This window comes from Galdieria sulphuraria, assembly GCF_000341285.1.
Source record: "Galdieria sulphuraria unplaced genomic scaffold scaf_44, whole genome shotgun sequence".
Lineage (NCBI taxonomy): Eukaryota > Rhodophyta > Bangiophyceae > Galdieriales > Galdieriaceae > Galdieria > Galdieria sulphuraria.
The window spans coordinates 115185-138980 of record NW_005178431.1 but is presented as its reverse complement, the minus strand read 5'-3'; the positions used below and the strand labels follow the sequence as shown (position 1 = coordinate 138980).

The following is a 23796-nucleotide window of genomic DNA, read 5'->3' as shown; positions in this document are numbered from 1 at the left end:
ATTGCAATCTCCCGTTAAGGAGACCTCATGGTTGGTATGTTTCTTCCTCTTCTCCTGGAACGAAGGCTCTTGTCATCCAGCAAGTGGCAGTACAAACTAGATTGTTTTCTTCGGTATAATAAAGCAGCCGTCTATACTACTTTTAGGTAAGTTAACAAAAAGTCAATGGCGAAGTGTCTGAGAACCAGGGATAGGTGCACCTTCACTGCCAATGCAGCCGCAGATGACTCTTGTTTTGGAGATGAATACACGGAGACTCTAAGGAACACGATACAAAACTTTCCTACCCCTAAAAAGATATATGAGGGCCTTAATGACTATGTCATTGGTCAGGAGAAGGCAAAGAAAGTTCTATCTGTTGCAGTCTACAATCACTACAAGAGAGTTGCCCTGAACGAATATCTTACTTCCATCTCCGCAGAAACAGGGGAAGTCAGTGATACAACTGCAAGAGGGAATGGAACTGCAAGTAACTTCGATGCCAGGGCTCAAGATTTTCGCGTGAGTGAAGTTCAATCCCCTTCCTCAGAGGACCTGGCTTCAATAGTGCCACAGAGGCTAGGATTTCCTGCAAGACACTCTATTATTCATTCCGGTGCTTCTTTGGCAGGAAGCTATACCGCTTCTACAGGTACAGCGGGTTCAAATGCCACTAGCAAAGCCGGAGGAAGTAGAATTAGTATCAGTCCAGAAGCAGTAACAGAACACGAAGTGGAACTGGAGAAAAGCAATATTTTGATCATAGGACCAACTGGGTCAGGAAAGACTCTTCTTGCAAAGACTTTAGCTAGGCAAGTCAATGTACCGTTTGTCATAGTTGACGCAACAACGCTTACGCAAGCCGGGTACGTTGGGGAGGATGTTGAAAGTATCCTGTACAAGCTCTTGCAAGCTGCTCACTTCAACATTCCTCTCGCGCAAAAAGGCATTGTTTATATTGATGAAATAGACAAATGTTCAAAGAAGTCTGAAAATGTCAGTATTACTAGAGATGTGTCAGGAGAAGGAGTTCAACAAGCACTACTGAAAATGTTAGAGGGAACAGTTGTCAATGTTCCAGAGAAAGGCGGAAGGAAGAATCCTCGAGGAGAATTTATTCAAATTGACACGAAGAATATTCTTTTTATGTGCGGTGGAGCATTTGCAGGGCTCGAAAAGATTGTTGCAGATCGTTTGGCAGCAGCCAGTATCGGATTTGGAGCAATGGTAAGACAACAGTCCAATAGAGATTTGGATGCCTCCATCCTTGACTATGTTGAAAGCACCGTAAGTTGAAATGAACGTGATAAAGCAAAGAACTGACAGATAGTAGGATTTTATAAAATATGGTCTAATTCCAGAGTTTGTCGGTAGATTGCCAATAACACTTGGAGTCCATTCATTGACCATGGATCAATTGGTTTCTATTTTGACGCAACCAAAGAATGCCTTAGTAAAACAGTTTCAAGAATTGTATGCTATGAACGGTGTAGAGTTGCACATGTCTGAAGGAGCGCTGAGGCTAGTTGCTCATGAGGCAATTGAAAAGAAGACTGGGGCTAGAGGTCTTAGAGCAATTTTGGAGCGTTTGCTTTTGGACTCTATGTTTGACCTTCCAGATTTAGAAGATGTTTCAGCTGTATATGTGGATGGTGAACCTGGAGGTCAACCAGTCATTACCCATTATCACAGTAGCGGTTCCAGAAGACGCCGCTATCGTCCAACTGTTCGTTCAGTGAACAAACGTCTTTAGAATGTGATCTAGTACCGACAAAAGATGTTATTTTCTACCAAATTGCCGCTTTAAGTCATTTTGTCGGTTTCCATGTTATATAATGTTTTTGTTTTGCTTGTTTATTTGCATCTTTGAAAAGAGAGAGAAGGCTTGACTGTGTTTTATAAGTCTACTACATGACTTGTTTTGATTTGTTTGTATATAAAATCAAGTTCGTATTGAGAGAATTTTCTACAAAGTTGAACCCCGGTTCGTTTTATTAGGTAATGAAAGAAGTTTATTCACTTCCAGCACTGTTTCTTCTTCGTCTGCTAACTGTTTCCTGGGAAAAATGGTTAGGCTTTCTTAGTCGGATACCAGTTGTTTTCGCTGTTCCGTTCCCAGTAACTCGATTAGGAATAGGTGAATCAAAAGAAGACTGCAAGTTTACTCCACTAGATATGGTTTCCGTGGACGTAACTGAATGCATCCTTCCTTGAAGTACGGGTAAATATTGCTCCATCTTGGAAAGCACCATTGAAAACAACATGCTATGTAAATTCGCTTGCACAAGAACATAAAGCACAGGAAGAATAAGCAAAACGGATAATAATAACAAAGGATTTCGTAACACCATCTTCATTTCATTGAAACCCAGTACAAAGAGAGCAATATATAGCCAACTTGGAATCTGGGAACGAGTATGAATCGTCTCTTGTGAACGTTTGGCTTCTGTATACGCAAGTTTTGCATAGTCTTCCAACTTTTCTTCCAATGTATTTCTCCTTTCCACGGAAAAAATTTCAAAAACAATTTCAGAGTCATGCATCAAGTCTGAAAGATTTTCAATAGCAACTTCATTCCGTAAATTCTCAAGTGAAATAGTTAACTTCGCTTCTGATAAAGTAATCAATAATGATTGGGTCTCCCGTTTGGCATCCAAATATAAGGAGTCCAAGTCATCTCCGGGCTTCCAGACACGCGGAACGCCTCTACTGTCCTTACGAAAGCAGTTGTCAAACTTACGGTAAAGGTATGACATTGTGACTGAGTTGGAGGACAACAAATCTTTTACTCTCAGCTCAATTTCCTCTTCGAACCTTGTCAGAACATTTTTTAAAATCGACATTCTACGATCTTCATCCAAACAAATTTCATTTAGGCATATCGCAAGTTCCTTCAATGACTCTGAAATTATAGAACTAAGAGGTCTATTCAATGATAACCAAATATCCTGTGGATTATTCTCCAAAGTTGTTATAAACAAATTTCGAAACTGTGAACCTGTCTTCTCTACACATACTTGAATCGTCTTATCTACTACACTACGACGGAATCTTTCCACCATTTTCTGCTCTCGTTGCTCAAACTCTTCTTCTTTGCTTTGTATCACTTCCTTAAAAAGGAGTTTGGCCTCTCCTAAAGAACAGCTGGCAATATTTCTAAAAGTTTTCCAAAACTTTTCTAATAAATGGCAAACTTGAGTTTGGAAATCTATCCAAGGTTTAGTTCTAGAAGCTAAATGTTCCAATTCTTTCTCTAGAAACAGCAAACCGTGCTCTTCAACCAACGAAAGCTGTCGGAGAAACAATTCCTTTCCTTCTGCTTCTATACGTTCTTGCAATTTGACTTTTTTGGCTTCTGAAACACTAGAGATATATCGCTTTGTGCCATTGTTGTACGCTTCTATGGCTTCCATCATAATTTGCCAAATTTGATCTCCAAGGTCATCGATCAGCTTTTCATACAAGTCCTCAAAGTTTCCTTTAGAGTTTCGTTTTAACATATCGAAAGTCTCATTCCAATTTTGAAACTTATGATGAATATTCAAATAAACTTCTTCGGCAATTTCTTCACAACGAACGGTTGCCAACATTTCCCTCTGTGACGGAATGTCAACTTCTTTGTTGGAGCGAATAGTTTCCCATATATTATTGGCATAAGTCGTAAAACCATCCGCGGCAACCAATCTTCTATAACTTTCTGGAAACATAGAGTCCGGAGAGTTTCCCTTTATATGAAACTGATTTCTCAAGTTCGTCACAGCGGCTTTGAACTCCTCAGTTTTCAAGACCATATGAGGTAACGAAACAAACTTCAGCTCAAAAAAATTTTCTACCGTAGAGTTTTCAAACTGAGAAGGCTTTTGCAAGTTTTTCCAGGTCTCCTCAAGATCCGTTCGAATAGTCTTGGCTAACAAGTCCAAAGAAGTCTCCACGTGGTCTCTCAATACAAATAACAATTTGGTCTTGCGATGCTCTCTGTCATTTTGAAAAAGCTGCAAGTTCAACTCCAACACTGTTCTCAAAAGTGCAAGGTTGGCAGCCACATAACGACCAACGTCTTGTGCCCACATGTTGACAATAAGCACGTCAGCAACAGCCAAAGCAAACAAAGTTGATTTTCTTTCAAAACTTGCTGCTTCTTCTCCTCTTTCTCTGCTATCTGTTCCTTCCAAATCGAGAACCAATATAGGAAAGTCCTTATCTTTACTCAACCAAATTCCTTGAGTCACTTGGTACCTTCCTGTATTTGCGTCCATAGTTCGAAACTGGGTTCCAAAAAGTAAGTTCAAAAGGGTTGACTTGCCACTTGACTGACACCCCATTACTGCCACAACGTGATAGTCCAAGTCAGCGTTATAGAGTCCAACGTCTCGTACGAACTGAGAAACTTGCGAGTTGAATTCTTCCTCATAGTTAACCATTTGAATGAAGCCATTTTCTAAGTTTTGTCTGTAGTCTTCGGTTGTTAGGCTCTGGACACGTGCCATACTTTGCAATATTTCAAGAGGATATTCTTTTAGATGGCAATGCTATTTTCCCACCAAACAGAAAAACTTGTGGGTTTGAGCACAAACGCTAAAAATTATTTGGGTTCTGAACAAAAGACTTTTATTTATTCCAACTCCATGTATGTGACTTTTCATAACCTTCGCCGCTGTTTTGCTTATAAGTACCTCGTACCAAACAAAGTTCTTCAAGCACCTTTTGAACGTCGTTCCTCCAACAGTTCTCTGTAAATATTTCTTCTCATCCTTTCTCTCTGTTGCTTCTGTGAACTATGCACATAATATATAGTGAATACAGCAATCAAGGAAAATCCTACAAGTGCTATAGGACCTGAACGTAGAGCCATATTTTCTTATTTGAATATCAGCACAACAGCAATTGTATATTCCTTTTGGCCAAAGGCATTTAACGTTGTCAGTCCACTTCAGTTGTGACAAAAGCAAAATAACTTTTGATATTATTGTTGTAATGTGCTCTTTTCCTGACTGTACGCACCATTGTTTTTAAGTTTTTCTTTGAGAGGGAATATTTTCGTTTGTTTCTACGACAGGGTTTGCGCGTGGTATACGAGTATATCCCGTTCTATCATGGATAAAGAAGCAGACTTTATAATAACGGAAAAAGAACAAGTGCTTGAAAGTAAAATACTACCCACTTGTTTAGGGAACTCGCTTGAAAAGAAAGTCTCGTTAGATTTCTTTTCTCCAAATATGTTGCAAAACTTGAGGGAAGAAGATTTGGAGTCGTTCGCCATAGATGATCTTATTCGGTTCATTCGATGCAAATGTTCCTCGTTGGAAAATAATGAATTTATGGAAAGAACCTTGGAGCTACTTCCACCTGGAGAAACTTGGAATAGGAATACGTGGGAAAATGTCACCACAGTATTAGATGAATGGGTTTATTCGTTAAGATGTTCTAAAGAGCCTGAGTGTACAAGTCGTCTTGTTGGAAACGACAGATTGGAAGAATTTGTCAGTGGAGAAGAAGCTTTTGATAGTTGGGCAAAAGTGTTGAAATGCAAGTTATGCTTTCGCTTAGTTAGTGTTGAGAGCTTTGGGAACCATCTGATTGTATTTCACTCCAGTTCAGTACAAAATTGCGATGGAGTGCAGCAATATAATGAGACGGATACTTCACTTGAGAAGGAAGTCATAAGTAACAAGGAGAGGAAGTTGTCTTTAAATGTTTATCGTAATATATGCAGTCCTCTGTCACCGTTTTTTTATGGTGATGATGAAGACGTTGCACAGTTACGACAAAAGGATAAGGAGAGAAGAAGACATTTGGAATGTCGAGTATTGCAATACCCGCAGAATAGAAGGAAGAGAAGAAGGTCGCAATCTGAAGATATTTCTACGTTCTCTTCCAAATCGAAACTGCAAAAGGATAAGAAATCCTCCAACAATGACTCTCTGAATGCAAGAAAGGAAGGCTCTGTTCAAGAAACGGATGATTTGTTGGCTTCTCTTATGAATATTTGTACATCATACGTTGCGGGTATGCACGATTTGAACAAAGTTCAACAAGATCGGGCATTCTTAAAAGAATTTCCCAATCATGTTGACCTTTCTCAAGAACGTGTACAGAATGAACGTCACTTTGAGAATGCGTTACAGTTGCTGGCGAAGAAAAGGTTTGAGATAATTTCTTTCGATCTTATTTGCATTTTGAATGACAATTTTCTATAGAAACTTTGAAGGGAATAATATAGAAAGGCAAAGACGTTTGAGAGATGCTATTTATTTAAATGGGAAGGATGTTAGAAATAATAGTTTTTTGACTGAGTCTGGGTCTTTGCTAGTTTCCAAAGGTGAAGCTGAACTTGCGGTTGCTTCGGCTGTGTTTCGTTCCAAGATGAATGCTGTTAGGATGGATAATGGTAGTCCTGATGTTTCTACGTTAAGGAATGGCAACATGAGTTGGAATAATGCTTATTATCCCAGAGCTACTTCTTCTGCAGCTCCAAGACTATCGAGACCCAGCCAAGAGAACCGACTGGGTCCAGTCGCTCAAGCGAATATACTGGACACAAAGTATTCAGGGTTAGCACCAACTGGAAAAACTGAAGTCGAGAACAATGCTTTGATGGAAGGAAACAACATTCAGCATATGAAAAGTGAAATGCAGAATCATTCATCGCATTCCAAATTGCCAATTGCGGCTCCATCTCAAACAGCTTTTTCGTTATCCTCGCCTTATTCGAGGCGTTTCGTATCTTCAAAAGGTTTGCCAAATAGTATACCAAACCATAATATGACGCATAATTCGTCATCTCTATCTCCAGAACAACTGCAACAAGTAACCATGCAATCATCTTCCTTGGGAGGTTCCAAGATGAAGTATCCAGCTCAACATGTAAATAGCCCATCAATGAAAAGTGGTGACTCCAAAGGAAAGCGAAAATCAACAAAGTCGGTTGAAAAAGGAAAAAGTCTCGGAGAACAAACGAAAATATTTTCGAATCTTTCTGAACAGCAAAGAGAAACTGTAAACAAGTCGAATACTGAAGTGATAGCCAAGGAAAAATTCGAAGGAATGGAGTGGAATATCAATGCCATGAATATGCTTCGATCGACTTCTGATCCAAGTTCAATGACGATGTTCACTTCCAAGTCTCCTCGGATATTATCCAATGCTGGTATGAATGCTTCCCAAGATGCAGCTTTTGCGTTTCCGGAAAATGTTGGACAAAGACAAGCCCAATTTGCTTCTAACAAACAATTGAATGACTTGGTAGGATTCGTTGAAAGAAAACTGAATAATAACAGGTCACAGCAGTATGTGACTGAAAGAAGTGGTATATCCAATCCCTATCATAGTGGTACTGCTTCTTTTGGTGACGATCCAGGAAGGAAGGATTATCAGGAAAATGCAACTTCCTATTATTCACCTTTGGAGATTTGGAAGCAGGTAGATAAATGCAGTGTTCCTAAATATGGAGCAGGTTTTGAAGGTTTAAGAGAAGAGCAGTCGATGAAGCGTGAAAATGTATTACCAAATAATTATAACACACTTTGGAAGGACCATATGTCATCTGTTAATTTCCCGTTTCAAAGAGGACAACTGTCTCATAATAATTCCAAGTTGATATCTCGAAGTTCATCGAACAAGTCAAACCATACCTATGAAGAAGACTATCTCAACTCATCTTGGGGGGATAATGAAGGATTATTTTCTCCCAAGTCTTTTGGGATGGATCGAAGTGCCGTAAAACACGAATACAATTTGAATGGCATACAGCCAAACTATATGGAACAATCACCTATGCGAGAACTTTCAGAGAGTTCCATAGATGCTTATCATTCAGGAATGGAAGTAGCTTCAGATATTCAGGGACAGAAAGCTTCTTCTTTCAACGTTGGAAATGTTCAGTCTAATAATAGTTTTCTATCAACAGACTCAGGTGGACTGATGCCTGACTCTGCAGCTACTTCTTATAGACCACTAGTGAATAAGCCTGGACAGAATATTGATAACCACTACTCGAGGGAACTTTCAAAAACTGTAGGTCCAAGAAATGGTCAAGTTCCACTGAGAAATGTTACTTTTGGAAGCTTTGGTTTGAATACATTATCTGCTACAAGTCTTCAAAGAGGTGGATTTTCTCATTCTCGCCAAAGTGGACAGCAAACATCAGAAGAGACATATGGAATTTTGCAAAATTTACGAGGAGGTGGCAGTCAATCGCTGTCTTCTTTAATGGCTTCTTCTGACACAACCGTTTCATCGAGAAAGGTGAACTTACCCAATCTTTCAGAAAGAATAGATGCTAAACAGTTACATCGCTTGAACTCTCCAACCGTGGTTTCTTCGACACGTTTGGATAACCATTCACCATCCATCGACAACCGATTAACGCTTTCTACTGGTAATCTTCGAAGAAAGGAGTATAGGGTTCGAACAAATATCCATGAAGACACGAATTTTGGCACCAACTCTGAAGATATTACAAGAAACCATCGTTAATGTTTCCTTTTGTAGTTTTCGTTGATAACTGTAATAAAACGAAAGACTTGCAAATGATGCTCATTCATCATTGTTATTATTTTCACTAGTTGCGGTGGGGTTGTTGGCTTTGCTTATGCTCGAAAGTTTTCAATGGTCGCCTCTTCTTTGCCGTCAAAAGAACAGTCCACTTTTAAGAATATTCTAAAATATTATGAGACCAAACAATATAAAAAGGCCCTCAAGTGTGCAGAAAGCATACTGAAAAAGTTTCCAAACCACGGCGAAACTTTGGCACTAAAGGGACTCGTCATCGCCGCTTTAAACAGAAAGGAAGAAGCTTACGAACTAGTGCGACGTGGTTTAAAAAATGACTTGAAAAGCCATATATGCTGGCATGTTTATGGTCTCTTGTACCGTGGAGATCAGGACTATAAGGAAGCAGCAAAGGCTTATCTCCAAGCATTAAAGTTTGATCCAGAAAATATTCAAATTCTTCGCGATTTAGCTCTTTTACAGGTTAGAGGTTTGTTTATTGTCTAGAAAGAGTCTTGACAATGCCTTTAGGTTCAAACAAGGGATTATGATGGTCTTATGTTAACGAGAAGAAAACTGGTAACCATCAAACCCGGAATAAGGAACCATTGGCTAGGTTTTGCAGTGGCCTGTCATTTAAAAGGCGAGATGGATATTGCAATCAAAATATTGGAGTCCTATGAAGGTACTCTTGGCAAGAATTCGGACTCTTTGGACGCCTCGTCAGATAAAAGAAAGGAGGGAAGTAATCAAGAAGCGAAAATAGCTCAAATGGAAGAAGCGTATGAAACTTCCGAGACTCTTCTCTATCATGCTATGATATTGCAGGAGATGGGTGCCTGGAAAGCTTCGTTGGACTATCTGGAGAAAAACAAAGGAAGGATAATCGATTTACTTTCTTATTTAGAATTTCGCGCCAATCTTCTTGTTCAGTTGCTTCTTTCAAAGAGTATTTCGACCGAAGAGTTTGAACATTTATACTCGGGAGAACCCGAAACTGCAATTCTTCAGTTGCTGGATCTGAATCCTAACAACCTGGAATACATTCGACTATATATGGTCGTCTATAGTTTTCGTAGTGATAAGTTTTTGAACAATGGTGTGTCTTCTTTTTGTTTGGAGTCAAATATATCTCTGGAAGCCTGTAACGAGCTTCAACAACGATACCCTCATTCGTCAAGCTTGGAAAGACTGACTTTAGAGGTTGCCATTGGAGAAGAATTCCTTCGAAGAGTAAAGGAGTATTTCAGTCGTTTTCTCTATCAAGGCGTACCATCTTTGATGACTGACTGCAAGTCTCTTTATCGTAATGATACAAAGGTGAACATGATAGAGCAAGTTTTGAATGAGTTTTATCATGAAGGCTTAAACAACTGTAAGTTGACGGACAGAAATGCTTCTAAAAATGGAGAATCTTATGATACGCAAGTCATTTCGAAGAGCAAAGATTTGACGCCAGATGCAGTACTATGGTCATTGTACTTTCTCGCACAGCACTTTGATATGAAAGCAGATACGGAACAGGCGCTTGTGTGTGTCAATAAAGCTATTGAACACACACCTACTTTGATAGAGGCATACAGTGTCAAGTCGAAAATATTCAAACATGCTGGTGGTATATTCCAGTCTCTTCAGTTTGCCAACGAAGCTCGAAAGTTGGATTTGGCAGATAGGTAAGTTCACAGTTGAATTATATTGTATACTATCAAGTTTTACAAGTATAATGGACAGGTATCTCAACTGCCAATGTATTCAATTGGCTCTTAGACTTGATATGATACCACTGGCAGAGGCATGGATGTCTCTTTTTACAAAGGAAGAAGGAGTAAAAGAATCACAAAATATTTACGACCTGCAAGTGATTTGGTATGAGTTGGAGTCTGCTGAGTCACACTTTCGTTTGAAAGAGTTTTCAAAAGCTCTAAAATTATTCAAAGCTGTAGAGCGTCATTTTCAAGATATTATTGAAGATCAGTTTGATTTTCACTCTTATTGTTTGAGAAAAGTAGGTAGAATGAATTTTTTGTTTTTGTCATTTATTATTATTTGTGGCTAGGCAACCTTGAGAGCATATATTAGAGTGCTTCGACTGGAGGATAAGTTGTTTGGTCAAAAATATTACTTGAGAAACGCAAAAGGACTCGTAAGGCTGTATTTGGAGATATTTGAACTTCAAAAGCAAAAGTCTAATAATGAAGAGCATTTGAGTTTGTCGGATTTGTCTTTATCAGAAGAAAAGAAAGGACAAAAGTCGAAAAAGATACACAAGGACGACAACGACAAGTCAAAGAGTAAGCCATCGTTTCATTCTCTATTTTTGAGATTGATTTGTTTGTTGATAGATAGTCCAGCAGGTAAAGAAGGCAATGCTCATGGAGTGAAAAGCACTTCCTCATCAACTGGTTCTGGTTGGATGGAAATAGATCCTAATGGCGAAACTTTATATGAAAGCATTCGAGATCCTCTTTATGAGGCTAATAAATATATAAGTATCTTGGAGAGATATGTTGGAGATGAGATGGCTGTCCAAACCCTTGCATTTGAGTTGGCGTTAAAGGAAGAGAAACTTGTTTTAATTTTGAAGGCAGTTGTTCATATGGAAAGAATAGTATTGAATATGAACAAAGTCTCTAGTCCAAGCAATGATGATTTTTATATATTTGTGGTGAAGAAACTACATTTTGCTTATTTCCTAGAAGAGCGTTGTAGCTACTTGGAGCAACTTCCTATATCCATCATTTCATTTGTGAAGGATGAATGTCATCGATTATGTGAAGGAAGCACCTTTGAGAAGCTATTGATGTATTACTGGGACATGTATCAAGAGTCTTTGGCATTTCGTGTTCATTTGGCAGAATTATTGAAACATTTAGATATGCAAGAAAGATATCCTTTTGTGATTGAAAATTTAGTAAGCAAAAAGCAAGGACATGTTGAACGACGGGAAATCTGTGAACGTCATGTCGCTCTCCTTGAAACATTAGGCTATCCCAAACACGTGGTTGACGAACTACGATCATTCTATAGGAATATCTATCCTTATGCAGACTGCTTCCAACCCGTAGAAGAGTTGCAATCTGCAAAGAAAATGTTCATGGAACAACAGTTGAAAAAATAACACAAATATTTTCTAACAGTCCGTTATATGCTTTTCATGTCATTGTCTCTTTGTTGGGTATGTGGGAGTGTTTATCTAAGCCTTCTCTAAACACAGTTGTTGTCAGTTTCAGGAACAAAAGAAAAGAACGATATTCAAAAATTGTCAAAGCCTCACTTTGCTTTATTTTCAAAAGCTTATAAAAACAACATCACAGGATATTGGTTCCACTAGCTCTCAAGTGCACTTTTCATGGCTGAGTGTACTTCCACTCCAATCTGTGCAATTGCTTGGGAGACTTCATCGGAAGCTGAGTTTATGGCACTTTCACACTCACTTAATCCTCTTTGTACAGCCTCTTTATCCAGATCTTCCAACTACGGTAAGCAAAGTAAGACAGAGACAATAAAAGACAAGAGAACGACTTTCAACTTACACGAACAGCTTCCACGGCCAAGATATCTGTTCGATCCTGGGTAACAAAAGCAAATCCACTACTGACAAAATACTTATCTTCCTAAAAATGATAATATAATAAGAGGAAAAGGCACAAAAGTTCTCTCTCCATCTAACCTTGCCCTCTTCTATTACAGTGACAACACCAGGTTTTAGTTGAGCAACTGTGGGAACATGTTGAGGAAGAACGCCCATCATTCCTGTAGCTGCAGGAAATACTACCATATCCTATAGCAATTGAGAGGAAGTTTAGAAACTACACACGCGCCTCTTCTTACCACGGAGGCATCCTTTCGAAGGGCAGAAGTGGGTGTGGCAAAGCTAAGTTTCAGTTTCTCTGAACCTTGGGCAACTTGGTCTGCAAAACCTCTTTTCAGTATATGAACTTGAGTCTGTTTCCTCAAATAAGATACGGCAGTTCTTCCTAACATTGAAAACATGAGGAATCTAAACTTGCTTTTGTATTGTCGTTCGTCCCCGTCCAATTGATTTGGTTGTTAAGAAAGAATGGTACGGAACGTTTCTTCTCTTTCGAGACGAGTTGCCTCGCTTCTCGCTCGTTCTTCACGTCAAAGTGAAGCTTCCATCGGTTTGAAACAAGGTATGCATTTCGTCTTATTATTCGGAATCATATCTTTATTCTGATTGTAGAACACTTCGTACGAGGCGTTCGAAGGGCTTCTACTCAGCAAGGCGGCTCATCAGGTCCTACTAAAGCAGAGACTAACAAACCCAGTACAGCAAATGCACCAAAGGCTTCAACCCCAGAGAAAACTACTTCTTCAAAAGCTAAAAGTCACGGTAAAGTCTCTCAGATCATAGGAGCAGTAGTGGATGTGCAATTTGAAGGAGACTTGCCTCCCATCCTGAATGCTCTTGAAGTAGAAGGACACGATATCAGATTGGTATTGGAAGTTTCTCAGCACTTGGGAGAGAACACTGTACGTTGCATCGCTATGGATTCGACTGAAGGACTTGTGAGAGGTCAAAAAGTGGTGGATACTGGAGATCCCATAAGGGTTCCGGTAGGTAGAGCAACTCTTGGAAGAATTATGAATGTTATCGGAGAGCCCATTGACGAAAGGGGTCCAATTGAAACCCAACATTTCTATCCTATTCACAGAGAAGCCCCAAAGTTTACAGAGCAATCAACTGAAGCCTCTATTCTTCAAACTGGTATTAAAGTAGTTGATCTATTGGCTCCTTATGCAAGAGGAGGTAAAATTGGACTATTTGGAGGTGCGGGAGTAGGCAAAACAGTGTTTATTATGGAGCTAATCAATAATATTGCCAAAAAGCACGGTGGTTTCTCTGTATTTACAGGAGTCGGTGAAAGAACTCGTGAAGGAAATGATCTTTATCATGAAATGCTTACAAGTGGTGTTATTCGAACAGATGGTGGAGACTCTAAAGCTGCACTGGTATATGGTCAAATGAATGAACCTCCAGGAGCCCGTGCTCGTGTAGGATTAACTGGACTTGCAGTTGCAGAATATTTCCGAGATGAAGAAGGTCAAGATGTGTTGTTATTCATTGATAATATATTCCGCTTTACACAGGCCAATGCAGAAGTGTCCGCTTTGTTGGGACGTATTCCGTCAGCTGTGGGTTATCAGCCTACTTTGGCAACTGATCTTGGTGGATTACAAGAAAGAATCACAACTACAAAGAAAGGATCAATTACTTCTGTCCAAGCTATCTATGTGCCAGCTGATGACTTGACAGATCCTGCTCCAGCAACTACTTTTGCTCACTTGGATGCAACTACCGTGTTATCTCGTCAAATTGCAGAGTTGGGTATATATCCAGCTGTAGATCCACTGGACTCGACAAGTCGTATGTTGGACGCAAGAATCATTGGAAAAGAACATTATGATGTCGCTCGTGGAGTACAGAGAGTCTTGCAAGATTATAAGAACTTGCAAGATATTATTGCCATCTTGGGAATGGATGAGTTATCTGAAGATGATAAATTGACTGTTGCAAGAGCTAGAAAGATTCAGCGTTTCTTATCTCAGCCATTCCATGTTGCAGAAGTATTTACAGGATATCCTGGCAAATTTGTAGACTTGAAGGATACTATTGCAGGCTTCAAAGGAATTTTGAACGGTGAATATGATGATCTTCCAGAAAAAGTAAGGATGATAATTTTTTGTTCTTGTATTTGGCTTATTTTTGTGTGTGTTAGGCATTTTATATGCAAGGAAATATTGATGAAGTGGTGGAGAATGCTCGAAAGATGGCAGCAGAAATGGAAGAAGCTGCATAATAGTTACAAGAAAAGAAAGAGGAATTTATGTTTTGTGTTGGTTTGTAGTAAATCTCCCTTTTTTAACAATTGCCTAAGAGTGTACAAGTTCCTTTTTATTTCCCTTAAAAAAACCTACAACGAACTCCCCAAAAAGTTTCGCAAGTTTGCTTTACCGAAATTGGTCGGCATTAGTTAAAGGCAAAAAAGGCAAAGCTGCAGCTATTAAAACAACTATTATTCCAATGATAAGAGGTATCCAGTTGCCCTTGCTTGTTTCATCTTCTGATTGTACAACTACCTATAAAACACGGAAAGAAAGCATTCAAAAAGCTTTCGACGCCCCAACTTACTTTAGGTTCAACTGCCCAAACGTTGCTTTTTCCATCCATATCTATGGTGGCTCCATATCTCCTTGAAGGGTATACCCACTTAGAGGTTTGTTCCTCTGAACTGGAAACATCATTCTCCACAGGTTTTTCACCATTCAATTCTGAATCAAGTTGTTGTTCTGTATTCACATTCTAAGAATAGTATAACATATTCGAGAGTCCAAATAATCTGTGTCTAGGACGACGAACCTTTACAGTAGTCTTGTTACCAGAAGACGTCTTCATTTGAAATAATGTTACTTTTTTTGTAACATTTCTGCATAACTGACTAGTTTTCAAAGAACTTGTTTTACTAGTATAACCGAAAGGACGATAAACACTGGAAGAGAGTCCTTTGTTTGAGAATGCACATACGCTGCAAAAACACAAGGCCATTGAAAGAGTGCTAAATAGAATTCTACCAAAATACTTTTGAACCACACAATCACAAATGAATAATCGTAAATCGATTGTAAGTGGAAATCATTTCTAATGTACACCTTCGTATTTCATTTCATAGCCCATAGGTTGGTTTGTCAAACAAGACTTTGAATAGATGGTAGTTTGAAATAGAACCACATGTGCATATTATGGCAACTCTCATACAGCTTCTACTACAAAAGTGTGTTTTCTTCATGAAATGAAATAATTAACATATATGCACCATCTTTTATTTTACTGTTAAATTTCTTATAAAAATGTGAGAGAATGAATGCTCTTAAGGTTGAACGAAGAGAATGAATAAAAGGATTGATTGGGCCCTTGTTGTTTGATGAGTCGTTCAGAAGTTCTGCGACTCTACCGGAAAATGCTGAAATACAGTAGCATGTTCTCAGACTATAATTTCCGTGAATATTCCTTGGCTAGAGTGAAGGAATCCTTTAGGCAAAACAAGTAAGTCGGTACCGCCGAGAAGAACTACGACTTGACTTCATGTTATAATAGGCTTCTCCAAGATGAAGAAGCCATCTTGAAAGCTGTCGAGAAAGCCCAAAAGAATTTGCAGATGTTACAGAGACAAGCACAAATAAGTCAAATGTTCAAGGGAGAAAGACTTGTCATCGAGGCCGAGACGCCATCACGGAACAAGTAACCGACGTCGTTTGAAATAGATGTACACTTAGTAGCTGGCCAAAGCGTTGTGCAAAGAGTAGCATAGGCTTGTATGAGATCTTAAGTCTAGAATATTTTGTATGAGTTCCTTGAGCCTTGAAGGCATTTCGGCGCATTTCACATCAGACTTGGACAGGTCACACATCTCATATATATATATATATATGTATATATATTTATATATATAAACGATTTCCTTGTTATTTTCACTCAACTGACTTGCTTCCGTGGATAACTCTATTCTTTCAAGTCTTTCCTGAAGGCTCAAGAAACCATTACGGTAATTAGCAATTTAAATATTTGCGCCAACTCGGGTACAACTGCGCTATTTCCCTCTTGCTTCCTTACGGTAGTATGGTGACTCGTTCTCAAGAAGACTTTGCAAGAAAACTTCGCAGTCTTTATTCATTCTGGGAAGCGGAAGGTTCGGGTGGCTTGCATAGTTCAGAGGTTTTAGCTGTTGCCTCTGGGAAAACGGAGCAAGACGAAGTAACTGGTTATTCTCGTTCGTTATCTTTGTTCGTCTGGCTTTTTGGAGAAGAGATTCAGGAAACTGTTTTATTTTTCCGCAAAGAACAACTAAATGTGATTACGAACACGGAGAATTGTACTGCTTTGAGAAACCTGTCAAAGAACCTCACAGACGTGCCCACACTCACTTTCTTTGAGTTCTCGCAGGAGTCAGAGATTGAATCGACTTTTCAAAAAGCTGTAGAAACAATATTTGGGGGAAAAGATACAAAGTGTGTACTTGGAGTCGTAAGGAAGGACCCTCAAAAAGGAAAGCTTTGCGAGTTATTCGACAAGTACATAAATAGAGGCCCTCCTCTTGAAACCGTAGTAGTAAATGATGATATTGCTACCTTATTGCAAGTCAAAGACAAGGAAGAACTAAATCGTATGAAAACTGCAGCAACGGTCACGACAACTATTTTTAACAAGTTCCTGATCCCGCGTATTGAAAATATATTAGACGAAGGGAAGAAGGTTTCACACGAGAAACTATCAGAACAGGTTGAAGAATATATGTTTTCTCCTGAGAAACTTAACCTCAAGATAGACTCTAACTTGTGCGATGCTTGTTATCCTCCTATTATTCAAAGTGGCGGCAGTTATGACCTAAGACCTAGTGCTCAAAGTGACCGAAATATGCTTTCACCTGATTGCATTATTTGTTCTATTGGAGCTAGATATGGAAGCTATTGCTCTAATGTTACGCGTACCTTTTTAGTGGACCCGACAAATGAGCGAAGTGAAAACTACGGTATTCTTCTTAATGTCCTTGCCAAAGCAGTTGAATATCTTCGTCCCGGAGTCAAGCTTCGTACTGTTTATGAGGAGGTATTGAATGAGTTGAAGCGACAGAAGTCAGGTTTGGAGCAACACTTGACAAAAAATATTGGTTTTGGGACAGGCATAGAATTTCGTGATTCCTCTCTACTAATTTCTCCAAAGAATGAAAGAGAAGTGAAGCCTAATATGGTTTTTAACCTCTCAATCGGACTGCAGCAACTTAATGATTCTATTGGTAATTATGCCCTGCAAGTGGCGGACACTGTCATTGTAGTCGAGGATGACCTTTCAATATTGACGGATAAAGTTGCAAAAGATTTGAAGGAAATTACTTATTTCCTCGAAGGAGAAGAGGACGAGGAAGCAGATAGAGAAATATCGCGACAATATTTGGATGATATGAATGTTGCTCAGAGTACTTCATTAAGGAGAAGAAATAGAGGTGCTGGTGAAATAGAAGAAAACTTTGTTGAGGACGAAGAAAAGAGAAAGAAACATCAACAAGAACTTGCCCAGCGAAAGTTACAAGAAGTAAGAAGCATTTATTGTAACATTTTTCGCATTATTGAATCTGTTTTCAATAGGCACAACAAAGGTTGTCTGGAAATGGTTCAAAGGACCGTGACTCGTCACAACCGTCAGGAGTGAAAGCTGCTGATGAGTATGCAGCATATAAAGATGCATCACTTCTGCCACCACTAAGACCGCGTCAGATTTTTGTGGATATGGATGCGGAAGCCTTGATTGTACCAATTAATGGGATGGCAGTTCCATTCCATGTTGCCACTATTAAAAACGCCAGTAAGAGTGATGAAGGCCATTTTACATATCTTCGAATCAATTTTCACGTTCCTGTTAGCATTGGACCTCAAAATCGAAGTAATAATGGTACGAAAGTCCTCTCCGATTGGTTTCATTATATTCTAATATCTTGCTAGTTGCAAAAGTCCCGAACTTGGAAAAGGACTTTATAAAAGAGCTCAGTTTTCGGAGTACTAGTCCCGTCAATTTGAATGAATGTCTAAGAAAGATAAAGGAGTTGAGGAAGCGATTTATTTCTCGAGAAGTCGCAGAACGTGAGAAGGAAAGCCTTGTTGAACAAGAAGCTTTAATTCTAGACAAAGGTATATTGTTGATGTGCTGTATATATGATGCATAGCTTTAAGCTCAAGTTATTAATAGGAAGAGTCCCTCAATTGGTGGATGTTTCGATAAGACCCTTTGCAGGAAAGGGAAAGTTGAATTCCGGTATCTTGGAGGCACATTCCAATGGCTTTCGATACAAAGCAAAGACTGGTTTTGTGGTGGATATTTTGTATCGAAACATTAAGTGAGTTGGTGTCTTGAAAGAAAGTCGTTAATTTGGTTTTCTTACAAGTCCAATTGTTAGGCATGCATTTTTCCAAGAAGCCAAGAGCGAGATCATTGTGGTTTTGCACTTTCACTTAAAGCATGCTATTATGGTCGGAGGGAAGAAGTCACAAGATGTTCAGTTCTACACAGAGGTGATGGAGGGTGCTATTAAACTTTCCAACAGTCGTCGAAGAAACTTTGACCAAGAAGAAGTTGAAGAGGAACAACGTGAAAGAGAAATGCGTAACAAAATTAATCGTGCTTTTTATCGTTTTGTGAAAGAAGTAGAGAATGGCAATGCAATAGAATTTGATATTCCCTATCGTGAACTTTGTTTTTCTGGTGCTCCAGCCACTGCAACCTTGACACTTGTACCTACGCTACATTGTATAGTAGACTTGATTGACTGGCCTCCGTTTATTCTTTCGCTCCCTGATGTTGAAATTGCATGCTTTGAGAGAGTCGATTTCTCGTTGAAGAGCTTTGATATTGTGTTTATTTACAAGAACTTTGAAACGGAACCAGAAGTGAAAAAATGCTTTGTTAGAATCTCATCCATTCCAAAGGAAGAGTTGAAATCATTACAGAGCTTTTTGGATGAGCAAGATATAAAATACTATGAAAGTCGAGTTAGTCTCAACTGGACTGATGTTTTAAAGTCTATTCGATCAGATTTGCCTGTTTTCTATGAGGAAGGTGGTTGGGAGTTTTTGAATCCTGATTCTTCCGAAGAGGGCTCAGGCAATGAAGAGGAAGCTGCTTCGAGTGAAGCTTCATATAATCCGTCGGATAGTGAGTCTGAGGATGATTCCGACGAGTATGAACCAGATGAAGAAGTGGATACCAAAGAACTTGAAGGAAGTTCTGGTGGAGAAGCCGAATTGAGTTCGGAAGAAGAAGGGTTAGATTGGGATGAAATGGAAAGACGAGCAGCTGAAGAAGACAAAGAAAAGCGTCGCTATCCCGAAGATGACAGAGAGAATAGCCAATCGCGCAAGCGGTCACGTCGTTGATGAAAACTTACTAATAAACGAATCGTTTGAATTTTCCACTTGAACCATTTCGATGTCTGTTTTAGTACGGAACCGACGACAATTGTAGTTTTGGGTGGTTTTCGATCCCTTTAGTGTTGTTACTTGAGACAAATGTCCTTTAGAAACCCATTGAATAACCCGAATACTAGACTATTCGTCTCTTATTTGGGACTAGTGAATACAACTGCTGCAGGTTTATTTGGTCTCGATAAGGAACAGGCGAGAACAGGAGGTTGGAGAATTCCTGAAAAGGTTCTTTGCTCCACAGCATTGGTTGGCGGTTGGTTGGGAGGTTTCGTAGCCATGAGAAAGTTTCATCATAAAACGAAAAAGCAAAGTTTCCTTCAAAAGTAGGGAGAACGAAGTCAAGTTTTTGATTACTTCAACTTTTCCTTTTTAGGTATTACGCTTGTGTTGCCGCCAACATAGGACTGATGGGTTTATTAGCTGCACCGACGAAGCTTCGAAACCACTTGATGCAACGTTTTTTGCGTAGATGACTTGATCCAAATCTCCGCAAGTTCATTCAAGTGGTGCGACAAAAAGATATTCCGAGTCTTATCTGAACTAACGTCAGTGTAAAGAGTGTATACAAACTTTTTATTCCCTTGAACTTGTTCTTTGGGAACCAAGCCTCACAAAATTTTCAACAACAACCGCTTCTTTCGTCTTGGTTGTTCTGTTGTAACTGTATGGTGTTTGCTGTAGCACCAACTTTCACACCCTGAAAGTCTCCATTCAAATCCAACTTTCCTTGTTTGATCTTTTCATAAATAGTTCTTGCAGCTTCCGTGAACGTCTCTTCCACGTGAAAAGCTGTCTTCGCTGATGTTTCAAGAAAACTCAAACCGTGTGCACGAGCAAAAGCTTCTCCTTCTTCCTTCGAAACCTGTCGACGGTGTTCCAAGTCACATTTATTACCGACCAGAACTACCGTCATATCTGGACTCGAATACTGTCTGGCGTCTTCTAACCAAGTGGCAAGGTGGTTGAAGGTTTCTCGACGTGTAATATCGTATACTAACAATGCTCCAGCAGCTCCACGATAATAGCTTCTAGTAATAGAACGAAAAGACTCTTGTCCAGCCGTATCCCATATTTGCAACTTTATCGTCTTTCCATCCATCTGAACAATCTTTGCACCAAACTCGACTCCAATAGTCAAGTCGTGTATAGGTTGGAATCTTTTGTCTGTAAACTGTAAAAGTAGACAAGACTTTCCAACTCCTGAGTCTCCTATTATGATAAATTTAAACAAGTAGGCGTAAGACATGGCGAGACTTGTTATTATTTCAGCACCACATGAAGAAACCACAATTTCAAAAGCTCAATAGTTATCGACTGCCATTTATGACAAAAACTCTTTATATTGGAAAACTCTTTAGGTTTTGTTTTCTAATACCCATAGAATAATGCAAGTGAAAGCAGTCAAACAAGCTAGAGGTACGGAAGGCATTATTTTGCCTGTCTTGGACCATCTCCAAAGGAATACCACACATAATACGACAAGAGTCAAGAAACAAACCTTCCAGTTGGATAGATATACTCCATATAGTAAAATACTACCTACGAAACCCGAGTTATGCACTACAACTGAAGAAGATCGTCACGAGCAGTACCGCTGAGCAAACTGGATATCAAAGAAGGCACACTGCCTGCTTTGACATATCCTATGAGTCTATATTCTGATTCAACTCTCAGTTTTATTATTATGTGACACATCATACCCTCCCATAGTCAACAAAAATGTATATCCCAACACAAGCCACTGAGACACTGCGGATAATGCCATATTCTCTCAACTAGGATGGGAAGAAAACCCAAACAAAACTCTTTATTTTATGAAAAATTGTTTACTTGTAAGTTTCATTTCGGTGCCTTTCTCTGCGAATCAACTGAATGCGACTTCGAAGATAAGGATTCCAAATATCCTCTTTTTGTGCTATTTCTTCGGGTAGTTGAGTCTTTTTCATAGACAGATCAAACGCACGAATGAAACGTTTAGCCCTTAGCTGCTTTTCATGTTCTGGAAGCATTTCAATAGCCTGTTTAACGTCAGGGTCTTGCTCATTAAGAAGGTCATCATATCTCAGTCCTAGTTGTATTGAGAACTTGCTTTAGGGACGGCCTTTTCTAACCCACCATACTTGCGCAACTCTTTTTCTACGCCTCTCAAGTGCACACGCGCCAGAAAGTTGTAAAAACCACGGAGTCCTGGTACCTTTTGACAAAAGTCTGCCAACCGACTCATTACCAAGCCAATATGCAGGTGTTCCAACAACAACTTCTTCCTCCAACAAGCTCTTTGTTGTTCTCAAATCCCAAATGCCTAAACTACCCTAATGATGATTTTAATTTTTCTTGTAAAGAATATCACGAGTTAATAAATAGGCCATGATTCTCTCTTATATATATATATATATAGATATATAGATATATAGATAGATAGATATATATATAGATATATAGACAGCATATTCTATCAATTGATATAGACAAACCAATCCTTATATTGTCTAGATTAGATAAAACCAACAAGAATTAATACATTTACAACTATGTTTTAGTCTTATTTTCGTATATAAATATAAAACAAATATATGCTTTTGTCCTATAAGAATATAATGACTTGAATGACACGCCTCTATTGGACATTTTTTGTTTTCGAATCGTCGTTTTTATTTTGATTTGTGTGGTGAATTGCACAGTTTTGGGATTTGTAGCATAACAACTGCACAATCAACTCTATCAGTGAACCCTATGGATATAGTTAGTTTCAATAGCCTTTCTTCAGGGAACCTTATCATTTTGCTAGTTGTGATAACCATGATATGTTACTTTATCCTTGAACAACTTCATTATTTTTGGTGGAAACGTTCCTCCAAATTACCCGGACCTTCTTTCACCCTTCCTTTTTTGGGTTCTATTATCGAAATGGTAAAGAATCCTTATCAATTTTGGGAAAAGCAAAGACTATTAGACCCTCAAGGTGTTTCCGCAAATTTCTTGGTGGGAAGAATAACCTTGTTTGTAACCGATTCCGCTTTGGTGCGAGCTATTCTCAATAACAACTCTGCTAGAACATTTCTTCTGGCACTTCATCCTTCTGCAAGATTGATATTAGGAAAAAATAATATTGCGTTTATGCACGGACAAGAACATAAGGAATTGCGGAAAAGTTTTCTAAGCTTGTTCACTCGTAAAGCACTCGGTGTATATCTCACCCTTCAGGAGACCTCCATCAAGAGTCATTTGCAAAAATGGATACAGCTGTCCAAAGAAAATGATGAGATGGAAATGTCTTTTCTTTGTAGAGACCTGAACTTGGAAACTTCTCAATATGTCTTTGCTGGTCCCTATATAGGTGAACAAAGAGATCAATTTTGCCACTGGTATATAACAGTCACAAAGGCCTTTATTTCGGCTCCCGTATTTCTTCCTGGAACCAATCTCTGGAAAGCCTATTTTGCTAGGAAAAAGATTGTAGCTTTGCTAGAAAATGCAGTTATTCAATCTAAGAAATACATTGGAAATGGTGGAACTCCTCGCTGTTTACTTGACTTTTGGACTCAACGGGTATTGGAAGAAATGGAAGAGGCGACACAGCAAGATAAAGAAATGCCTTCTTATTCCAACAATCGAAAGATGGCAGAAACACTCATGGACTTTTTATTTGCAAGCCAAGATGCCTCAACTGCTTCTTTAACGTGGACTTTGGCTTTGATGTCGGATTATCCCGATGTTTTGAAGAAAGTACAGGAAGAGCAGAAAAGGCTAAGACCTAATAATGAACCCCTTTCCTTTGAACTTGTGGAAAGTATGACTTATACTCGTCAAGTAGTTAAAGAAATTTTACGATATCGTCCTCCTGCTGTTATGGTTCCTCAAAATGCGATGGGCAGTGTTCCTTTAACAGAGAATGTGACTGTACCTAAAGGTTCCTTTGTGATGCCTTCCATATGGAGTTCTTGTATGCAAGGGTTTCCAGATGCATATAAGTTTGATCCGGTTTGTATATTTTCATACTCTTTTTTCTCATTGAACTGAATGGAATATTATTGTTAGGATCGTATGAGTCCAGAGAGACAAGAAGATATTAAATATCGTCAGAACTTTTTGACATTTGGTATAGGCCCACATGTCTGTGTGGGTCGTGAATATGCGATTAACAATTTGATTGCTTTTCTTGCACTTATTAGTACGGAATGCAAGTTTCAGCGATATCGGACGAAGAAGAGCGATGACATTATCTATCTACCTACTATTTATCCTGGAGATTGTTTGATGAAATTTGTTTGATTTCTTTGTTATACTTCATTTTCGATAATGTTTAAATAAATTTGGTTTTTCTCTTATGGCAAA

At 38.9% G+C, this 23796-nt stretch overlaps 14 protein-coding genes across 14 annotated transcripts; 8 read left to right on the top strand and 6 right to left on the bottom strand.

The window, feature by feature from the left end:
• The first annotated feature begins 10 nt into the window (after positions 1-10).
• On the top strand, positions 11-1935 carry Gasu_47610 (ATP-dependent Clp protease ATP-binding subunit ClpX). Its single transcript, XM_005704238.1, has 3 exons — positions 11-146; positions 195-1266; positions 1313-1935. The coding sequence occupies exons 1-3, from the start codon at positions 37-39 to the stop codon at positions 1730-1732; spliced, it is 1602 nt and encodes a 533-aa protein (XP_005704295.1). The 5' UTR covers positions 11-36; the 3' UTR covers positions 1733-1935.
• A 19-nt stretch (positions 1936-1954) lies between these two features.
• On the bottom strand, positions 1955-4480 carry Gasu_47600 (GTP-binding protein). The gene has a single exon (XM_005704237.1). It carries the CDS (start codon positions 4464-4466, stop codon positions 1992-1994), a length of 2475 nt encoding a protein of 824 aa, XP_005704294.1. The 5' UTR covers positions 4467-4480; the 3' UTR covers positions 1955-1991.
• A 30-nt stretch (positions 4481-4510) lies between these two features.
• Gasu_47590 (uncharacterized protein) lies at positions 4511-8507 on the top strand. Its single transcript, XM_005704236.1, has 3 exons — positions 4511-5047; positions 5149-6121; positions 6177-8507. Exons 2-3 carry the CDS (start codon positions 5196-5198, stop codon positions 8452-8454), a joined length of 3204 nt encoding a protein of 1067 aa, XP_005704293.1. The 5' UTR covers positions 4511-5047; positions 5149-5195; the 3' UTR covers positions 8455-8507.
• A 13-nt stretch (positions 8508-8520) lies between these two features.
• Positions 8521-11625, top strand: Gasu_47580 (peptide alpha-N-acetyltransferase). The gene is made up of 5 exons (XM_005704235.1): positions 8521-8952; positions 9001-10142; positions 10201-10474; positions 10526-10760; positions 10812-11625. The coding sequence occupies exons 1-5, from the start codon at positions 8587-8589 to the stop codon at positions 11585-11587; spliced, it is 2793 nt and encodes a 930-aa protein (XP_005704292.1). The 5' UTR covers positions 8521-8586; the 3' UTR covers positions 11588-11625.
• A 17-nt stretch (positions 11626-11642) lies between these two features.
• Positions 11643-12500, bottom strand: Gasu_47570 (F-type H+-transporting ATPase subunit delta). Its single transcript, XM_005704234.1, has 4 exons — positions 12301-12500; positions 12140-12250; positions 12003-12083; positions 11643-11943 (listed from the first exon to the last, which is right to left on the bottom strand). The coding sequence occupies exons 1-4, from the start codon at positions 12451-12453 to the stop codon at positions 11797-11799; spliced, it is 492 nt and encodes a 163-aa protein (XP_005704291.1). The 5' UTR covers positions 12454-12500; the 3' UTR covers positions 11643-11796.
• Positions 12501-12510: 10 nt separating this feature from the next.
• On the top strand, positions 12511-14358 carry Gasu_47560 (F-type H+-transporting ATPase subunit beta). The gene is made up of 3 exons (XM_005704233.1): positions 12511-12623; positions 12674-14157; positions 14211-14358. The coding sequence occupies exons 1-3, from the start codon at positions 12530-12532 to the stop codon at positions 14289-14291; spliced, it is 1659 nt and encodes a 552-aa protein (XP_005704290.1). The 5' UTR covers positions 12511-12529; the 3' UTR covers positions 14292-14358.
• A 1-nt stretch (position 14359) lies between these two features.
• Gasu_47550 (uncharacterized protein) lies at positions 14360-15130 on the bottom strand. The gene is made up of 3 exons (XM_005704232.1): positions 14852-15130; positions 14624-14794; positions 14360-14571 (listed from the first exon to the last, which is right to left on the bottom strand). Exons 1-3 carry the CDS (start codon positions 15035-15037, stop codon positions 14443-14445), a joined length of 486 nt encoding a protein of 161 aa, XP_005704289.1. The 5' UTR covers positions 15038-15130; the 3' UTR covers positions 14360-14442.
• Positions 15131-15380: 250 nt separating this feature from the next.
• Positions 15381-15815, top strand: Gasu_47540 (uncharacterized protein). The gene is made up of 2 exons (XM_005704231.1): positions 15381-15535; positions 15587-15815. The coding sequence occupies exons 1-2, from the start codon at positions 15414-15416 to the stop codon at positions 15732-15734; spliced, it is 270 nt and encodes an 89-aa protein (XP_005704288.1). The 5' UTR covers positions 15381-15413; the 3' UTR covers positions 15735-15815.
• A 275-nt stretch (positions 15816-16090) lies between these two features.
• On the top strand, positions 16091-19446 carry Gasu_47530 (uncharacterized protein). Its single transcript, XM_005704230.1, has 5 exons — positions 16091-17578; positions 17632-17935; positions 17986-18171; positions 18230-18377; positions 18438-19446. The coding sequence occupies exons 1-5, from the start codon at positions 16109-16111 to the stop codon at positions 19411-19413; spliced, it is 3084 nt and encodes a 1027-aa protein (XP_005704287.1). The 5' UTR covers positions 16091-16108; the 3' UTR covers positions 19414-19446.
• A 4-nt stretch (positions 19447-19450) lies between these two features.
• On the top strand, positions 19451-20045 carry Gasu_47520 (uncharacterized protein). Its single transcript, XM_005704229.1, has 2 exons — positions 19451-19784; positions 19835-20045. The coding sequence occupies exons 1-2, from the start codon at positions 19546-19548 to the stop codon at positions 19932-19934; spliced, it is 339 nt and encodes a 112-aa protein (XP_005704286.1). The 5' UTR covers positions 19451-19545; the 3' UTR covers positions 19935-20045.
• A 14-nt stretch (positions 20046-20059) lies between these two features.
• On the bottom strand, positions 20060-20770 carry Gasu_47510 (Rab family, other). The gene has a single exon (XM_005704228.1). The coding sequence runs from the start codon at positions 20705-20707 to the stop codon at positions 20081-20083; it is 627 nt and encodes a 208-aa protein (XP_005704285.1). The 5' UTR covers positions 20708-20770; the 3' UTR covers positions 20060-20080.
• A 12-nt stretch (positions 20771-20782) lies between these two features.
• Gasu_47500 (uncharacterized protein) lies at positions 20783-21250 on the bottom strand. Its single transcript, XM_005704227.1, has 3 exons — positions 21162-21250; positions 21054-21112; positions 20783-21000 (listed from the first exon to the last, which is right to left on the bottom strand). The coding sequence occupies exons 1-3, from the start codon at positions 21224-21226 to the stop codon at positions 20816-20818; spliced, it is 309 nt and encodes a 102-aa protein (XP_005704284.1). The 5' UTR covers positions 21227-21250; the 3' UTR covers positions 20783-20815.
• A 2-nt stretch (positions 21251-21252) lies between these two features.
• On the bottom strand, positions 21253-21790 carry Gasu_47490 (ubiquinol-cytochrome c reductase subunit 7). Its single transcript, XM_005704226.1, has 2 exons — positions 21577-21790; positions 21253-21529 (listed from the first exon to the last, which is right to left on the bottom strand). The coding sequence occupies exons 1-2, from the start codon at positions 21683-21685 to the stop codon at positions 21288-21290; spliced, it is 351 nt and encodes a 116-aa protein (XP_005704283.1). The 5' UTR covers positions 21686-21790; the 3' UTR covers positions 21253-21287.
• Positions 21791-22070: 280 nt separating this feature from the next.
• On the top strand, positions 22071-23788 carry Gasu_47480 (cytochrome P450, C-22 desaturase). The gene is made up of 2 exons (XM_005704225.1): positions 22071-23442; positions 23500-23788. Exons 1-2 carry the CDS (start codon positions 22195-22197, stop codon positions 23731-23733), a joined length of 1482 nt encoding a protein of 493 aa, XP_005704282.1. The 5' UTR covers positions 22071-22194; the 3' UTR covers positions 23734-23788.
• Positions 23789-23796: the final 8 nt, after the last annotated feature.

Coding starts and splice junctions, on each gene's coding strand:
- Gasu_47610 (XM_005704238.1), top strand. CDS start 37: ATGTTTCTTCCTCTTCTCCTGGAACGAAGGCTCTTGTCATCCAGCAAG. Junction 147..194: donor GCCGTCTATACTACTTTTAG/GTAAGTTAACAA, acceptor AACCAGGGATAG/GTGCACCTTCACTGCCAATG. Junction 1,267..1,312: donor TTGACTATGTTGAAAGCACC/GTAAGTTGAAAT, acceptor GACAGATAGTAG/GATTTTATAAAATATGGTCT.
- Gasu_47600 (XM_005704237.1), bottom strand. CDS start 4,466: ATGGCACGTGTCCAGAGCCTAACAACCGAAGACTACAGACAAAACTTA.
- Gasu_47590 (XM_005704236.1), top strand. CDS start 5,196: ATGTTGCAAAACTTGAGGGAAGAAGATTTGGAGTCGTTCGCCATAGAT. Junction 6,122..6,176: donor CAGTTGCTGGCGAAGAAAAG/GTTTGAGATAAT, acceptor AATTTTCTATAG/AAACTTTGAAGGGAATAATA.
- Gasu_47580 (XM_005704235.1), top strand. CDS start 8,587: ATGGTCGCCTCTTCTTTGCCGTCAAAAGAACAGTCCACTTTTAAGAAT. Junction 10,475..10,525: donor ACTCTTATTGTTTGAGAAAA/GTAGGTAGAATG, acceptor ATTTGTGGCTAG/GCAACCTTGAGAGCATATAT. Junction 10,761..10,811: donor CGACAACGACAAGTCAAAGA/GTAAGCCATCGT, acceptor GTTTGTTGATAG/ATAGTCCAGCAGGTAAAGAA.
- Gasu_47570 (XM_005704234.1), bottom strand. CDS start 12,453: ATGTTAGGAAGAACTGCCGTATCTTATTTGAGGAAACAGACTCAAGTT. Junction 12,084..12,139: donor CTGTAATAGAAGAGGGCAAG/GTTAGATGGAGA, acceptor TATCATTTTTAG/GAAGATAAGTATTTTGTCAG. Junction 11,944..12,002: donor TGGCCGTGGAAGCTGTTCGT/GTAAGTTGAAAG, acceptor TGCTTACCGTAG/TTGGAAGATCTGGATAAAGA.
- Gasu_47560 (XM_005704233.1), top strand. CDS start 12,530: ATGGTACGGAACGTTTCTTCTCTTTCGAGACGAGTTGCCTCGCTTCTC. Junction 12,624..12,673: donor TTCCATCGGTTTGAAACAAG/GTATGCATTTCG, acceptor TTCTGATTGTAG/AACACTTCGTACGAGGCGTT. Junction 14,158..14,210: donor ATGATGATCTTCCAGAAAAA/GTAAGGATGATA, acceptor TGTGTGTGTTAG/GCATTTTATATGCAAGGAAA.
- Gasu_47550 (XM_005704232.1), bottom strand. CDS start 15,037: ATGGCCTTGTGTTTTTGCAGCGTATGTGCATTCTCAAACAAAGGACTC. Junction 14,795..14,851: donor GTAACAAGACTACTGTAAAG/GTTCGTCGTCCT, acceptor TACTATTCTTAG/AATGTGAATACAGAACAACA. Junction 14,572..14,623: donor TTTGGGCAGTTGAACCTAAA/GTAAGTTGGGGC, acceptor CGTGTTTTATAG/GTAGTTGTACAATCAGAAGA.
- Gasu_47540 (XM_005704231.1), top strand. CDS start 15,414: ATGAGTCGTTCAGAAGTTCTGCGACTCTACCGGAAAATGCTGAAATAC. Junction 15,536..15,586: donor GAATCCTTTAGGCAAAACAA/GTAAGTCGGTAC, acceptor ATGTTATAATAG/GCTTCTCCAAGATGAAGAAG.
- Gasu_47530 (XM_005704230.1), top strand. CDS start 16,109: ATGGTGACTCGTTCTCAAGAAGACTTTGCAAGAAAACTTCGCAGTCTT. Junction 18,172..18,229: donor AGCTTTAATTCTAGACAAAG/GTATATTGTTGA, acceptor AGTTATTAATAG/GAAGAGTCCCTCAATTGGTG. Junction 18,378..18,437: donor ATTTTGTATCGAAACATTAA/GTGAGTTGGTGT, acceptor TCCAATTGTTAG/GCATGCATTTTTCCAAGAAG.
- Gasu_47520 (XM_005704229.1), top strand. CDS start 19,546: ATGTCCTTTAGAAACCCATTGAATAACCCGAATACTAGACTATTCGTC. Junction 19,785..19,834: donor AAGCAAAGTTTCCTTCAAAA/GTAGGGAGAACG, acceptor TTTCCTTTTTAG/GTATTACGCTTGTGTTGCCG.
- Gasu_47510 (XM_005704228.1), bottom strand. CDS start 20,707: ATGTCTTACGCCTACTTGTTTAAATTTATCATAATAGGAGACTCAGGA.
- Gasu_47500 (XM_005704227.1), bottom strand. CDS start 21,226: ATGGCATTATCCGCAGTGTCTCAGTGGCTTGTGTTGGGATATACATTT. Junction 21,113..21,161: donor TTTTTGTTGACTATGGGAGG/GTATGATGTGTC, acceptor ATCAGAATATAG/ACTCATAGGATATGTCAAAG. Junction 21,001..21,053: donor GATATCCAGTTTGCTCAGCG/GTACTGCTCGTG, acceptor CGGGTTTCGTAG/GTAGTATTTTACTATATGGA.
- Gasu_47490 (XM_005704226.1), bottom strand. CDS start 21,685: ATGAGTCGGTTGGCAGACTTTTGTCAAAAGGTACCAGGACTCCGTGGT. Junction 21,530..21,576: donor AAAAGAGTTGCGCAAGTATG/GTGGGTTAGAAA, acceptor CAATACAACTAG/GACTGAGATATGATGACCTT.
- Gasu_47480 (XM_005704225.1), top strand. CDS start 22,195: ATGGATATAGTTAGTTTCAATAGCCTTTCTTCAGGGAACCTTATCATT. Junction 23,443..23,499: donor ATGCATATAAGTTTGATCCG/GTTTGTATATTT, acceptor TATTATTGTTAG/GATCGTATGAGTCCAGAGAG.